This window comes from Canis lupus, chromosome 18, assembly GCF_003254725.2.
Source record: "Canis lupus dingo isolate Sandy chromosome 18, ASM325472v2, whole genome shotgun sequence".
Lineage (NCBI taxonomy): Eukaryota > Metazoa > Chordata > Mammalia > Carnivora > Canidae > Canis > Canis lupus.
This window is the reverse complement of record NC_064260.1, coordinates 55,245,863-55,261,935: the sequence shown is the minus strand read 5'-3', so window position 1 is coordinate 55,261,935 and position 16,073 is coordinate 55,245,863. Positions and strand designations below refer to the sequence as shown.

Below are 16,073 nucleotides of genomic sequence, written 5' to 3'. Positions count from 1 at the left end.
GGGGGAAACATGGCACCCACAGTACCAAGGAGGGCCCCTGAAGCTAGGACTCTGCCCTTCTTTCACACAAGGGTGCTCCAGAGACAGGGGCAACAGAGGGAGATTTGTGGGGACGGGGCCCCTGGTTCTCCATCACCCCAGACCTAATGAAGGCTTCCTAACCTCTACAGTTGCCTTCAACTCCCCTCTCCTGACTCTAAGGAGAAGCAGGTCAGGCCTCAGGGGGCTCAGGGATGAACCAGCCCAGCCCCATTTTGCAGACTGGAATGCTGAGGCCCAGAGCCCAGTGGGGTATTGTCAAAGATAAGGTGGTGGAGCCCCTGGCCACGGCCCATCCCCACTCCCATCCCTGGGATCTGTCCTGCCTCGGTGGGTGGAGGCCTCAGCTGGAGTCTGGCACTTCCAGGGCAGCAGCTCGGGGTCCGCCTGGTGAATGGGAGCAGCCGCTGCAGCGGGCTGGTGGAGGTCTGGTTCAGGCTGTCCTGGGGCCCTGCTTGCCGGGCGCTCTGGGACAGCCGCGCCTCTGAGGCCGTGTGTCGTGCGCTGGGCTGTGGCGGGGCCGCGGAATCCACCCAGCCCACCTCGCCGTCCCTGGAGCTGCCACCCGGGCCAGGTGCGGGCAACACCAGCGAGGCCTTGAACGCCACCCTGGCCCTGGCGCCCGCCGTCCTGTGCAGAGGTGCCGAGTGGCGGCTCTGCTACGTGGAGGAGCGTGCATGCGACAGTAATGGGAGTCCGGCTGAGGTCACCTGCGCAGGTACGAGCGGGCCACCACCTGCGCCCTGTCTGCCCTACCCTCAGCGCTTCAGCCTTCGCCCCTCATTCCTGTCCCCAGCCCTGGCCACCGGACCCAAGCCTTACCCTCCGGCCTCCTCCCGCACTCCCGCCCCAACCCCCGCCACCATCACGACCATAGCTGGTTCCCACACTGCAGGATTGCGCATCGCCCCATCTCCAGCCCTGAGCAAGTCCTCTGATCCGGCCCCCAGGCGTCTCCCCCTACTGGATCTCCAGTTTGTCTACTTGGTCCCCAACCCGGCCCCTTGGGTCCCCAATCCTAACTGGGTCTCTGGTCCCGCACCTTCTCTCGCTTGGGGCCTCTATCTCTGCCCTTACCTCCCATGTCATAAATACGCCAGATTCTCAGGGGCCCCCAGCTCTGCTCTTCCAGGCCCGCCCCCAGGCCCCTAGTCCTGCTGAGTCCCCCACCTCTGCCCTCTAGGCCCCAGTCCTCACAGGGTTCCCCAGTCCTGCCCACCGAATCCCAGCTCCTCCCGTTGAATCCACAGCCACCACCATCCTTCCCACCCCTCCCTTCCTCAAGCACCCACAAGCGCTTTCCCCTCCTTCCCCAGAAAACCGCGCGGTGCGGTTGACAGGCGGTAGCGGTCCATGCGCAGGCCGCGTGGAGATGCTAGAGCACCGCCAGTGGGGTTCAGTGTGCGACGACTCGTGGGACCTGGAGGATTCCCACGTGGTGTGCCGGCAGCTGAACTGCGGCTGGGCGGTTCAGGCTCTGCCCGGCTTGCACTTTGCCCCTGGCCGAGGACCCATCCATCGGGACCAGGTGAACTGCTCCGGGGCCGAGGCCTACCTGTGGGACTGCCCGGGGCTGCCAGGAGACGGGTACTGCGGTCATAAGGAGGACGCCGGCGTGGTGTGTTCAGGTCAGCAGGCAGTGGCTTACTTACTGCCTGGGTGTGGGCCTGGGTGCCGGGAGGGATGGCTCCTGCCCCTGCTGGTGCCAAGTAGGTCCACGAGGGAAGATAGACCCAGATAAGCACAGTCGGGGAAGGGGGTGATACGTGCCCTAAGAACGGAAGCCAGGTGAAGTTTAGAAGGAGCTGGCAATCCCGAGTTAGAAGGATAAGCCTGCCCACCTCCTGGAGGAAGTGTGAGGGGGGTTCAGAGCAGCAAGAGGAGATGGAGGCAGGGAGCCCCGAGGAGGCCATCGTTAGTCCCGGCTATGAAGTTCTGGTCCAGCCAGGGCTTCCCTTTAATGTGCACAGGAATAGGGGTTGGGAGGCCTTGGTAAAGATAGATCTGATTCAGTAGGTCTGGGCAGAGCTTGAGATTCTGCATTTCTAACAAGATTCGTGCCACGGTGACATTACAGGTCCAAGGACCACAGTTTGAGTAGCAGACATGCAGAGGCAGCCAGAGCAGATGGAGCAGATGAGAGGGGGACACACATGCAGGAGGGAAAGTACACAGGATCTGGAGACTGATTGGCTGCAGGGTGTTTGCATTCATGAGTCTGGTCTGGTGGGGGTTTCAACCCAAAGGATTTTTTTTTAAGATTTTATTTATTTATTCATGAGAGACACACACGCAGAGAGAGAGAGAGAGAGAGAGAGAGAGAGAGGCAGAGACACAGGCAGAGGGAGAAATGCGGGACTTGATCCCAGGACCCTGGGGTTAATGACCTGAGCCCAAGGCAGTTACTCAAGCAATAAGCCCCCCAGGTGCCCCCAGCCACCCCCAGCCAGAGGATCCTGACCTAACTCTGCTCCCCACCCCCACCTCTCCCCTGCAGAGCACCAGTCCTGGCGCCTGACTGGGGGCGCTGACTCCTGCGAGGGGCAGGTGGAGGTACATTTCCGTGGGGTCTGGAGCACAGTGTGTAACAGTGAGTGGTACTCACAGGAGGCCCAGGTACTCTGCCGGGCCTTGGGCTGCGGGACCGTGGCCAGAATACCCAATGGGCTGCCCCACTCCCTGCCGGGCAGGATGTACTACTCATGCAGAGGAGAGGAACCCACCCTCTCGCACTGCTCCTGGCGGTTCAACAACTCCAACCTCTGCAGCCAGTCGAACGCAGCCAGAGTCCTCTGCTCAGGTATCCCTCCTCCCACCCCCATCTCATCCCCTCCCCCAGATTTGCACCAGAAATTCCAACTGAATCCGAAGCTGAGGAACTGACAGCCCAGGAGACCACAGCTTGGGCTAGGTCAGGAATGACAACTGCTGGCATTAGAGACACGATTGCCCTGACCATGTCCAGGCAGACATGGCATTCTTTCCCACAGAGCCTTGACTCAGCCCCCAAATATTTATTAAGGCCTTTTTATATGCTAAGAAGTGGTCCCTGTTGACTGGAATTGGCTCAGGAGATGAAGCCAGCTGCCATCCCAGGGCAGGTGATCATGGGAAAATAATATTGGGAGACAGAGCCTGGCACCCCAATCATGGGGCAGCCGTTGGGGAGCACCCCGTACCTCTCCCTTCAGCTAAGCCTCGTATCCACACTATGAATTACATTCTACTGTATTGCACCAAATCTAAGGTGGCACCGATATGTCACACTATTATTATTTTATGTTCCATAAAGGACAAAAATGCTGCCAAAATAAACTCTCGACATGTCATCAATTGCAGCACTCGATGCCATCACCCCAATTTCAGAAGTGCTAAAATGTGAAAAAGCCAAAGCATTAGGCCGAAAGAAACATGGTATTAGGCTCCCCGTGGGGTGTTTAGGCACCTGGCTAGGGACTCCAGCTCTGCCACTTACCCCCTGGGAGGCTTCGTTCAGTTCTGTGAATATGTGGATGCTGATACGAGCCACCTCGCGGGGCAGCTGGGAAGTCAGGTGATAGCCCACAAAGGACTCCGTGAGCTCCATCCCTCACCTGTCAAATGATTATGATACTGATGGTAATGTCAGCTTCCTAGCTCCCCGAGGCCAATGCGAAAAGTGAACCCGGGACTTAACAGAAAAGGGGATTTGTGGTCTGTGGCAGATTTTACAGAAAGAAGGGATACTTGCTTTTATTGGCCTCTTACTGTAGCCAAAGAAACTTCTCAGCATTTAATCCATGAGATCCTCCTTATTGCAGGGGGTGGGAAAGGCAGGTTTCCTTAACTCTATGGCCCACCCCCTTCCAAGGGACTATGCCCCTCACTCCAGGTCACTTGTCTGTCTTGTCCAGTTTCTAACACGAGGACTGGCACACAGTAGGTGCTCGGTGATATGTGTTGAGTACCTGACTGGTGCTTTCTGACAGGCTCCCGGAGTCTGCTCAATCTGTCCACTCCTGAAGTCCCTGCAAGTATTCAGCCGATCACTGTGGGTGAGTGTCCCTTGGTTCACGGTGTCTGAGAGAGGTGGATGCGTGCATGCAAGTGTGCTTATGTGTGTGAATGCGTGTGCACACCTGGGGAGGCCCAATGGTGTATCCCTCATCCTCCATCTCTAGACACTGGACTCGCCTCTCCCTCAGCCCCCACCCTGCCATGCACTCTGTTCTGCGGGTAGTTTTGCTCCTCCCCTCCCCTTCCTGCCACGTCAACTCCCCCACTCCCCGAACGGTACTTCATGGAAAGGAGCCCAGCCTCCTGTCAGATCCTGTTGGGCAAGAGGTAGAGCTGGGGAGAGCCAGCACTGGTCTGGTCTGACAGCGCCAGTGGTAGGTGTGCCGAGAGCAACAGTCAGTGTGTTTATACTGTCCTGGGCACTGGCCCAGAGCTCTCCCCACACACTTTCCCAGCTCTGTAACCTTCCTGGGGTCCCCTTGGGGGAGATTTCCTTGGAGCCCGCACACGGAGGAAGAAGCTCAGGTTCAGAGGGTGAAGGCACAGCCAGCAACGTGGGCTGGAGTGTGCACCCAAGGCTCTGGACTGTGCTTGGTCTACCCGCCACCTACGGATCACTGGCTGACTTCCAGGAAGACTCCTGAGGCTCAAATCCTAGCTGTGCTTCCTACTAGCTGTGTAATGGAGGACACCTTCACCTCTCTGAGCCTCAGATCCCTTGACTGTAAAATGGGGGTGATGATCATGGCAGCTTTCTCCGAGTACTGTTGTGAGTCTCCAGTGAGTTTTTCTAAAGCCCTTAGACCAGTGCAGAGTCCACAGTAAGCAGGGTCTGAGCATTAGTCTCATGATTATTGTGTATGATTATGGGGCCCCTTGGTACTGCCGGGATAGCCACAGGGGCTGGTCCAAGTTCACAGGCTCTATGCTGTACCCCTGCTTCCAGCAGAGGAGGGTGGATGGCGGTGTGGGGATGGAGTGGAGGGCCACCGAGCCCTGACAGAGAACCTGGCAGTGGATGAGGACACGGAAAGGGAATGAAATCCTGGGGAGCAGGTTGAGGGCAACTCCAGATGGGACCCAGACCCCAGCTTGCACACTGTCTCTTTCTGAGCTCAGGGCAGGGAGCCCACCTCCCAGGACCACACTCTAGCCCTTGGCCTAACAGCCCCACCCTCAGCCCTGTCCCTCTGGGCCTCTCCATTCACTGGTCTCCCCGTACCTCCCACAGCCCAGCCTCTCTCTTGCACTCATTTCCTGCTGCTAAGTCCAATTCCCAGCCTGGTCCACGTTGCCCCCTTTGAGATGGAGAAGAGGGAAGAAAATGAGAACAGGGGTCATCTCGGGGGGAGGGGAGAGCAGACAGTGTCCCCAGCCTGGGGATCAGGATGATCTCATCCCATCGCCCACCCATCCATGATGCTGTCACTACCCTTTACCTAGCCCTGTGGCCTATGCACCCCAGGCTGCATACGCTGAGCAGGGGGTGGTCCCTGTCTCCTCTTCTGACCAGGGCTCCAAGCACCTGCCCCACAGCAGCCTCTGTCCAGCCTTTGAGTTCTTCTTAAGCGGGGATAGGGCCAAGAGAGAGAAAACAGTAAGCCACACCAGAGCTGCAGGGGCTGCAGAGCTGGGAGGTCCAGAATCATGGCCCTCGCCCCTACCCTCAGGGAGGACACGTCTGGTAGGAAGGATGTATCCAGGGCACAGAAAGAAATCTCACTCTCCTGATAGTCTGTTCGCTACCAGAGGTAGCTCTAAGTTACCTTCCCTGGAAAGCCAGCCTTAGTCTTCCTCCCTAGAGATTAGATGCCCCGTGTAGGGCCTCATGCCTGCCCGTACCTCCATCCCAGCAAGCATGTGCCATACTGGTTTGAGCCTATGTATCAATAGCTCCCCTTAAGGTCTGTGATGCTGATGTCATATTTGTATCCCTAAGTGGCATACACAGTGGGCACTCAGTAATTGTTGAACAGGAAGAGAGATCCCTGTGGGCTGGTGGCCATGGGAAAGTTTCCTCCGGTCAATTATTTATTCATTCAATATGCATTTCTCGAGCACCTACTATATACAAGTCACCTAAAAGCAGATGGCCAAATTAGAAAAAAAGAAGAGAGGAGGGGGGTAGCTCCAGAAGGGAAGCGGGTGAGCTGCAGAGAGGCTGGAGAGGCAAGAAGCACAAGGAGAGGTCTACATACATTCTTCTTTTTCCCTGACTTGGGGCTCTTGTTTCTTCCCAGAATCTTCTGTGACCATGACAACGGAGGACTGGAAACCCCGGGAATTAATGCTCCTCATCCTCTGCATCACTCTGGGAATTCTCTGCCTTGGCTTACTCATCTCCATGGCCTTCATCTTCTTGAAAGTTAAAGGAAAATATGGTAGGTGCAGAGTTCTGGGAGTCACTGGAAAGGCCTAGAGAGGGAAAGAAGCTGGCCTGAGGTGTGGCCCTCTCAGGGGGATGTGGGCCTTGCAGGAGAGATCCAGGTCACCTCCTGATGGAAAGGATTTTCCCAGCATGCTCGGCAGAAATGGCCCGTGGGAGGACCAGACTCTGTGCATGTGTGAGGGTGTGATTGAGGGGGAAGTGAGGAGGAAGGTGTCTCAATGAGCATAGGACCGAGTAGACTGGGAGGGAGCAAAAAATGACCTGGAGAATGTCTGCCTCCCTTCCCTCAGCCCTCCCTGTTATGGTGAACAGCCCACACCTCCTCACCACCACCCCAGAAGGGATCAATAGCTATCAAGATGTCCCCATCACCATTTCCAAAGAAGAAGGTAGGATGTCGCCCACCCTGGGGGTGGAGAGGGCTGGGGAGGCAGAAAGGGTATCCTTTCTGGAGAGCCAGTGGTGTTTAGGTCAAAGCTGTGCCCCAGCTGGAGATGAGACCTCAGGTAGCCCATGGGTGCCTGTGAGACCTTGAGCACGTCATGTCTCAGGTCTGGGCCTGAATGGCAGATGATCTTCCAGGGCAGTCATTCTGGGCTAGGCTTTGGGGTCCTAGAATAATGCAGACTCTGGGCATTTCTCAGAGGAAAGCTCCACCCTGCTACTTGGCTGGTAGGTTTGTGATACTGTGGCCTCTTTCAATGGCCTGCTCCGTCAGCCTTCCTGCACGGCCCCATCAAGATTTTCCTGGAACATCATTTTATTTGATATTAAATGTTTTTTTTTAATTTTTATTTATTTATGATAGTCACACACACAGAGAGAGAGAGAGAGAGAGAGAGAGAGGCAGAGACACAGGCAGAGGGAGAAGCAGGCTCCAAGCACCGGGAGCCCAACGTGGGATTCGATCCCGGGTCTCCAGGATCGCGCCCTGGGCCAAAGGCAGGCGCTAAACCACTGCGCCACCCAGGGATCCCTATTTGATATTTTCTAAACGAAAGAAAAATTGGATCGGTCATCCATCTTTTATAACATACAGATTTATACTTCGTGAAAGTCTCTTAGGGAACTCAGGCTTAGTCACACTGCGCTGTGACTGTACTAAATCACCTTTATTTGAAAGCATTCGAGGACAAGAAAACCAATACCAAACCCAGCTGAATGGTAGAAATACTCCCTGTGCGAGGCCTCCATGTGTTTAAGGAAAGAACATGAACGCAGAACCTGGCACACAGGTGAAGCACAGAGCATTTGCTCACTGACTCTCGTAGTCTGAGGGTTAAGAGTCACACTGGCTGCTTCTCTGGGCCCAGTGAGGACCTCCCCGTGCCTTAGTTTCTTCAGCTGTAACGTGGGGACGCCGACGTACCCACCTCACCGAGTCCTTACGATGATCCGAATAAGATCATGTTTTAAGTGTCCCGCCCGGCCTGTAGCAACTGCTCTATGTTTTGGAAGTAAGCAAAGGAAATAAGCCAATGGGCGGGGGGAGCTTGGCAAACCCAGGCTGGACAGTCTGGTACGAGGCGGGCGACCTGGGAGACCTGGCGCTGTCCCTGCCCGTGTGTCTGGGCCCCGCCGGCTGCGCGCTCCTGCCGCTCCCTGCACCTCTCCGCCTGCCACTTGGCCCTGCCCGACTCTGCTCTCTCCCCAGTTCCCATGCTGCCCATCCAGGCGCAGGCCCCACCCCCCAAGGACCCGGACTCCAGCTCGGACTCAGACTATGAGCACTATGACTTCAGCACCCAGCCTCCCGTGGCCCTGACCACCTTTTACAGTGAGTGCCCGGGCCCGGGCTCCTGGGAGCCCCACCCCACCCCCAACCAGGGAGAGGATCCCGTTGGCTGGGGAGCTCCGCGGGGCCCACCAGGTCACCCTGCATGCTGTCCGTGGAGTGTCCCTTGACTCAAAGTGGCCCTACGCTGAAGCTCTCCAGGTGTTTCGTGACCCTAGAGGCCCCTCTGTGTCTTCGACCTCCTTCCCTCCTGCCTTTGTCCAGCCACACAGGGTCTTAGGACTTGTCCCTTGACACTCACCTCCAGGGTGGCCTTGTCTGCGTGAAGCAAGGAAGTCCAGGCAAGAGACACGTTCAGACGGCTTCTCACAGGCTCACGCCCCTTCTGTGCCCCCTCCTGCCCATCAACCTCACCCCTTCCCCCACCTTGCTGGGGAGCCCAGTTTAAACCCCCAGCTGGCTTTTCCAGCTCTCCTCCCTGCCTGCTGGGGACTGGAGGAGGATAGACAGTGCTTAAGGCAGGGCCCAGGCAATGCTGGACATTAGAGCAAAGAATCCCACACCTATGGGGGACTCCCTTGGGAGCTCATCAAACATCCCCCAGCTTCCCTCCGGGACCCACCCTATGAGTTAGGATGAGAGTTTGTGTGTCACCGGCGCCCCCAAACAATGGCATCCTGAGAAGTTGGCAGGGACCAGCCTTCCTCTCTCTTGCTGCTGTGTAGTCCCTAAGATGTTGCGCTCATCAACATGGTCCAGAACGGCTCACTGCCATTTCCACCTCCTGGACAGCAGCAGGGGGAGGGAAGACGAGGCGGGCTCAGCACTGACAGGCAGGGCACCAAGGATGCCCCCTCACTGCCACGCTCAGCCTTGCCCACCACAGTCTAACTCCCCAGCTGCAGGAGAGGCCACAGACGAAGCTTCTATCCTGGGCAGCTGTGTGTCCAGATGAAGGCCAGAGGGTCTGCCCTTAGCGGGGTGGAGAATGGAGATTAGGGACGCTGGTCGTCTGTGCCTCACCTGCTGGACCAGGGCCTCTGCGGAAGGAGGTGGCTGACTGTGCTTCTGCCTTGCCATGCACCAGGATTTGGGAGCCACCAGGGTGAGGCATCCTTGGAACCTGAGGCTCTGCTCTCAGGCATGCAAGATGCTAGATCGAGAGTCTAAAATCCCATGACACTGCGAGTGAGGTTCTATATACCAGGTTTGAGAGCGCAGACTCCAAGGTCCCAGGTTCTCAAGTCCTTAAGATTCAACAGATCCATATCACGTCTCCAGTTCTCAAGCAAAAGTTCCCCAGAGCCTAGGAGGCAGGGATTCCAGACCTCCGGGCTTCCACTCTGCCCTGGCTGGGGCACCGTCTGCCCTCTTCCTGCCCACAGCCCCCGGGGCACAAGGAGGCAGCCCAGGACTCTCCCTGTTTCCTTAAGCAGAAGGAGGGGTATCTGGGGCAAGGCACAAGGCACTAGGGTTTTGGGCAGAAGCAACCTCATCCCGTGCTGGTTAAAGACTGAGATTCAGGACTGGCTGGACTCGGATAAGAGCCCGGGAGCTGACGGAAGTGCTAACCCCTCTGTACTTCTGGGCTTGTCCTTCCACACTATTCAGCCCCAGGGCACCCCCGCAAGTGCCAAGGCACTGCAGCCCTTCCTGTAGGCTCCGGGGGCGAGGAGGTAGGTCTTCACCCCTCCTCACCACCACTCTGCTTGTAGATTCCCAGCGGCACCGCATCACAGACGAGGAGGTCCAGCAGAACCGGTTCCAGATGCCCCTCCTGGAAGAAGCTGAGGAGGTCCAGCAGAACCAGTTCCAGATGCTCCCCCCGGAGGAAGGTGAGTCAGGCTGGGGAGGTGCACGGAGGCAGTGATAACGATGTCAACCTTGACTCCGGACCTAGCAACTCAGCTCACCTTGAGAAATGCCAACAGCAGCCCCCCTCGATAGCTCCTTTCTGATTTTAACATTCCGCTTGGCCATTAGTTCTTTCTTGGGTCTAATTTGAAGCCCTCTTGCTGCATTGCTGCTTCTTTCCTCACCATTCTCCCTTTCCTGGGCCAGGACTTGAAGAGATGAACGTGTCCCAGGTCCCACCCATTGGTGCTGGACACTACATGGCAAACACCCCCTCCCTGGGCTCTCAACACCACCCAAGGAGCAGCAGTGAATCCAGCACATCCTCTGGGGAGGATTACTGCAATAGCCCCAGCAGCAGGCTACCTCCGTGGACCCCCCAGGTGTTTTCTGCAGAGAGGAGCCCCCACCTGGAGCAGCCCCCGAACCTGGAGCTGGCTGGCTCCCAAGCTACTTTTTCAGGTGAGCTGGGCCCAGGAGGATCCCGTGTGTGCCCCAGTTCCCATCCTATAGCTGACCTGGCTGGAGGAAGCATAAAGCTGGAAGCCCTGAGCCAGGCTGAGCTCAGGATTCTAGCCCCAGCACAAGTCTCCACCCCTCTCCGGGCCCTCACCTCCTCATTCATGGTCAAGCCAGGAACTGGAGTCTTGTGAGTCATGAGGGCTTCCCAGCTCTGGCAGCTCTCGAGCTGGCTGTCTCCAGGCAGAGTGATTGGTTCTCGGGGTTTCCAGCAGGGCCCTTGGCTGATGACAGCTCCAGCACTTCATCCGGGGAGTGGTACCAGAACTTCCAGCCGCCGCCCCAGCCCCCCTCAACGGAGCAGTTTGAGTGTCCAGGTACCAGTGGCAAGGGAGGTGGTCCTGGGAGGAGGAACAGACAGGGAGCAGGGGGCGGATGAGAGGGGGAACTCCACATCCTTTGGATTCATTAGCCCAAGAAGAAAAGTAAAGGTTTGTTGTTATTTTTTTTAAGATTTTATTTATTTATTCGTGAGAGACACACACAGAGAGAGAGGTAGAGACACAGGCAGAGGGAGAAGCAGGCTCCATGCGGGGAGCCCGATGCAGGACTCGATCCTGGATCCCAGGATCACACCCTGGGTCAAAGGCAGATGCTCAACCACTGAGCCCCCAGGCGTTCAAGGGTTTTTTTTTTTTGTTTCTGTTTTCGTTTTTTAAACAAACAAGAATGAGGAGGTGGGAAAAATGGATGTGGACGGGACAGAGAAAGATCCAAAGAATGCCTTGAGAGGAAATAAGCTCCCCATTAGTGGAGGTATTCAAGCAGAAGTAGCCAATGGCATGGCCCCTTGGGGAAGACTGCGGTAGCAAGGGGAGTGCCAGCACTCAAGTCGCCCATCATTTCCTGTGCAGGCGTGGGCACTACAGCCCTAAAGTGCACAGATGAGGCTGACATTCTAGCAAGGGAGATGGTAATGAGCAAGATAACACGGCGGGAGTCTTGTCGCTGCACCCACACAGCATCACGTGGGAGGGCTGTGGACTCAGACCCATTCAGCTCTGTCCGATGGGGCTGGAGAGACAGTGACCAGCCTCCCCCTGACCCGAGCCTCCCTGCCGCACAGGACCCCCCACTCCCCAGCCTGATTCCGTTGACGGCGAAGACTATGATGACATCGGAGCGGCCTAGGGCTAGACTCAGCAAGGCTCCAGGTGGCTCCCTCCTGCTGGACTCCTGCTCTACCTGCCCCTACTCTCCCACCCCGTCCTCCCGCATATTCCCCCAGGGGCCTGACAGGCCTCCTCTGGAGAGACGCAGGGAAAGCCCTCACCCTGCACCCACAGCTCCATCTCCATCCATCAAACAGAAGCTGCTGGCACAGCCCTCCCTTGGCCCCAGACAGCCCTGAGGTGGAGGGTGCTGCCTCTGAGAAGTAGTGAGCTCTCTGTCTCAGGGATGAACAAGCGGCCACCTTTCAGCAGACTGCAAGAAGGTCTGAGCGTAATGACTTCTGAGGCCCTTTCTGATCCTTGGGGGTCTGTGCTTTAGTTCCCTGAGTCTCAGGTCAGGGCCTGGAGGCACTGAGCGAGCAGAAATGGGCCCCATCCCAGTGCCCCCATGTGCGGGCTGCTAGGCTGCTGTTGCTTTGACAGGTGGAGTCTGGGGCTGAGGGTGGCCCACCACTGACCCAGGTTGGCAGCCACCTGGGCACTTAGGAGCAGCCGGCTGACAGCAAGCAGGTCGACCCTACCCCTAGAGACCCGGAGCCAATCAGGGCACCTCCCTGCTCTGCAGGGACCATCCCTGGACACGAGGTCCTGCTTCGGAGCTTCCTGTGGCATACAAAGACAGCCCTAGCCCAGCTCCCCCAAGACCCAGAGTTGGGCCCCAGTCCCTTGGGACAGAAGCACAGAGAGGAGCCCCCGTGTCTGCTAGCACCGTTGGGGGCTTCCCTGAGGAGCACGTGCACACGCAGCTGACTCACCCTGAGCACAGACATGTGCAGGCGGCCTGAGGGCTCAGAGCCAGCTTCTAGTGCCCAGTTCTGAGTATCCCGAGATTAAAGTAATTGCTGAATAAAACCCCGTGCGTGGAGTGACGAGTCCTTGAGCTCTTACAGTGCCCGGACCTGTGTGTGTGCCTGTGTGTGTGCCTGTGTCTCTGTCTCTGTGTGTTGGGTGAGGGCAGTTCTATCCATCAAGGTGGAGATGGGGAACTGGAAACCATGGCCCGACACTGTGAAAAATGCTAAGGATACAGGAACAGGAGGACACAGGGCCTGCCCTCCTGAAGGAGGTGGACACAGAATGTCTGTGAGTTCAGCAGCCTGCTCCCCTCTCTTCTCTGCCCCACTTGAGCCCTGACTCAGTGGCCCCATAATTTCAGAGACAGGGTAATGTGAAGGGATTTTCTGCTCAGAGCCACCTGACAAAGAACTGGCCCCAGGCTGGAAGGAAGGAGTTGGAGATGAGGCTGAGGAATACACAGTGGGGATGGGGTGTGGGGCGGCTTCATACAGAGGAACCCTGCAGCTGCTCGGAGGCTGGGATTTTAGGCTGCTGAGAGGGCCCCTGCCCAGATCTGCCTTCTGGGTGAGGGCAGGGGGTCGGGTTTCCTCTGAGCCCTCCTAGAGCAGGCAGGTGTTGAAGGAGGCTGGGCTGCAGATCCTTCCCAGAAGGGCTGAGTAGGGCCTGTTCTCCTTTCACCTGTCCCAAGACGGAGAGTAAGCGAGCACTCCCCAGGCAACTGTCACAGGATGTGGTTGCGATTGATGGCCCCCTCCTGACCCTCTGAACCCTCCCCAGCAGGCGGGGGATTCTTAGGGGAGGAGCCAGTGCTGGGGTGAGCCCGGACAGAGCCCCAAGGTGGTTCGTGAAAGCCTTTTTTTATCAGACAGCCTGGGTTCAAATCCCATATCCTCCCTGTGTGGCCATCGGCAAGCACTCAACATCTCTGAGCCTTTGCTGTAAAGTTTGCCTGTGAAGGGGACATGGCAGTAGTAGAGCCTACACAGGAGGTTGCAAGCATTAGAGAGGTTTAGCAATGAATGTTCTCTCTCAGGAGAGGTGAGAGAGCTCCCTGGAAGGAGGAAGGGGAAAAGAAAAGAGCCACCAATCCCCCAGGTCCCAGCGCCCTGGTGCTGGTGGAGGCAAGCATCTTGTCCCACTGTTATCTTTCAGATGAGGACACTGAGGCCCGAGAGGGAAAGGACTTGTCCAAGGTCACTCAAAGTTAATTGCCAAGTCACAACTCGGCCCTACCCCCCCCCCCCGCCCCGCCCCGCTCTCTAGGGCTTAGACAGGGAGATGGTGGCACCCTCTGAGTTCTCTACTCTTAAGGGACCAGGCATTATCGCTAGTCTCAATGATCTGGGATCGGAAATACAAGCTGTTATATGGATGGGCACTGAATTGATTTCAGAAACATCAATACAGGGGGAGGGCTACGTAGGAGCACGGAGGCACTGTAGCAATTTTATGACTGCAAGCCCGTGACAGAATGAACTGGGCCTAGGAGAGCTCCTGACCCAGCTGGAGGGGAGGAGGCATTCATCTGGAAAGACCTTTGCCGGGGATAGGAGGGCAGGTGGTGATGCCTGAGCTGGGTTGTAAAGGATGAGTAGTAATTTGCTATCTAGGGGTGGGGAGGAAAGGGCCTTCCAAGTCAACGGGATGGCATGAGCAAAGACAGCACAAGAAACCAGGTAGCCCACAAGGTAAAGGGTGGTCCAGCTGAGGGCAGTCAATTCTCACACCAGCTCTATGTAGCAGGTAAGAAAACATAGGCCCAGAGAAGTTAAGTAAAATGGCCAAGTCACAGAGCTAAAAAAGAGGCAACTCTACCGGTTGTCCGGCTTCAGAGTCTGAGCATTAACCATGGCACCTCCAGTGGACACCTGTTCCTGTTCCTGGGCCCCGAAGCCACACTGCTGGGCACAGCCAGGGCCCCAGCCCAGCCCTGGGATCTAGAGACACCAGCCTGTCTGTCCACCAACAGCACAGGCACCTGCTGGGTGTGGGGATTCTGTGCTCAGGAATGGAAAATAACTCACTACCTGGGCACTTACATGGAGCCATGCCCTAGCTGACCCCAGAGCAAGAGAGGAGTGAAACGAGCCCTTGCCTTGGGACTTGAAAGTCTCTGGGGCAGACACACAGAAACCAGCGCCTGCGGGACACACCGGGAGAGCGGTGGCAGTGATGACGGCAGTGAGTGGCACTTGCTATGCACCAGGCCTATGTTATTTCACGTAATCCTCATAAGAGCTCTCAGAAAAGGTATTATCCTCCCTGATCTATAAATAAGGAAATGAGATCCAGAGGCAAAGTGACACGCCAGGGGTCACGCAGCTTGTCAGCTCGTAGGTACAACTGCTCCACCTGACTCCAAAGCCCGGTGTGAAACCACTTCACTGCACAGTGGGACGCATCCTGGGCACACTTAACCCACATGATCTTCAGTGTATCTGCTCGGCGACGAAACAGAAAGAAGAGGAACAATGGAGCCTGCGGTCCCCCTCAGTGAACAAACACGGAGGGAGGAGAGAGGTGAGAGGCCCTCTGTTTCCCCAGCCCCTGAGAACTCTGCACCGCCCGGGCATCTTGCCACTTTAGTCACCAACAACTAAACGCTTTCTCGCATGGCAGGCCCGAGCACAAAGCCAAACTTCGTCTGGGCGATGCAAGGCCGGCAGGAGAGCTGTCTGGCTGGACACAGCACAGGACTCAGATGCAGGAGGCTTCCTACCCGAGCCTGCTTTTTCTCTCCCTCCCCCCTCCCTCCCTCGCTTCTTCCCCTCCCTCCTTCCTCTTTCTTTTCCTCCTTCTTTCCTTTTCTGTCTTTTAAACAGTAAATGGGCACATGGCTCAAATCTCCAAACCACATACAAATGCACATCATCAAAATCTTGTTACCCACCCATCTGCCCTCTCTCGTCACTCTTCCCCCTCCCTGGGTAGACAGTACTGTTCCTCTGATGCAAACATAAGCAAATACAAATATCTCTTGCTTCCCCATGCCCCTGCTTATTTTTATGCAAGCCGGGGTCCTTCTACCCACACTCCTAGGCTCCTTGCTTCTCCTCACTTCTCAAGGCATGACAGAAAACTCTCCTAAGGGATTTTCAGAAGTAATACCATGTTCGAGCTTCATCCCATGTGCTACCCAAGCACACAGCCTCTACTTGGCGTGCATCTCCGACACAGTGCTCCAGAGGGCTGTGTGGACAGAGGGGAAGCAGCCACCAACCCTGACAGGCTCTGCTGGGGAAAGCAGGACAAAAGAGAGAAAGTTCACTGGGCAGAAAAGAGAATGAAGGGCATTCCCAGTGGCAACATGTGCAAGCATGGTACAGGTTGGTTGAAGCCTGGGGGTGGGGGGCGGACAGGGGTCCACACGTGGGTAAAATGCCAAGGAGAATGTCAGAGGGTCTATAACTTCCGACGAGGGTTTGGTTGTCATCCTACAGGCACTGGGGAGTCCTGAGTAGTTTCTAAGGCAGGGAAGTGATGGGACGAGACAGATACTCTAGAAAGATCACTGCTGTGAGGTGAAGGCTGGTTAGAGGGAGACCAGTTCGGGGGTCGTCGCCAAGCACCA

The 16,073-nt window shown here is 56.6% G+C and overlaps 1 protein-coding gene across 5 annotated transcripts in view; it reads left to right on the top strand.

Moving 5' to 3' along the window:
• Positions 1 to 12,556, top strand: part of CD6 (CD6 molecule) — a 40,086-nt gene extending 27,530 nt beyond the window's left edge. The window contains exons 3-13 of one of the 5 annotated variants that reach the window (XM_049096540.1): positions 407 to 757; positions 1,356 to 1,667; positions 2,537 to 2,839; positions 4,008 to 4,073; positions 6,276 to 6,416; positions 6,715 to 6,813; positions 8,079 to 8,201; positions 9,875 to 9,994; positions 10,221 to 10,475; positions 10,745 to 10,849; positions 11,599 to 12,556. In XM_049096540.1, the coding sequence (XP_048952497.1) occupies positions 407 to 757; positions 1,356 to 1,667; positions 2,537 to 2,839; positions 4,008 to 4,073; positions 6,276 to 6,416; positions 6,715 to 6,813; positions 8,079 to 8,201; positions 9,875 to 9,994; positions 10,221 to 10,475; positions 10,745 to 10,849; positions 11,599 to 11,663 (1,940 nt within the window). In that variant the 3' untranslated portion in view covers positions 11,664 to 12,556. The remainder of the gene's footprint in view (positions 1 to 406; positions 758 to 1,355; positions 1,668 to 2,536; positions 2,840 to 4,007; positions 4,074 to 6,275; positions 6,417 to 6,714; positions 6,814 to 8,078; positions 8,202 to 9,874; positions 9,995 to 10,220; positions 10,476 to 10,744; positions 10,850 to 11,598) is intronic. The other 4 variants (XM_025446205.3, XM_049096541.1, XM_049096543.1 and 1 more) reach the window with 4 other exon arrangements.
• Positions 12,557 to 16,073: the final 3,517 nt, after the last annotated feature.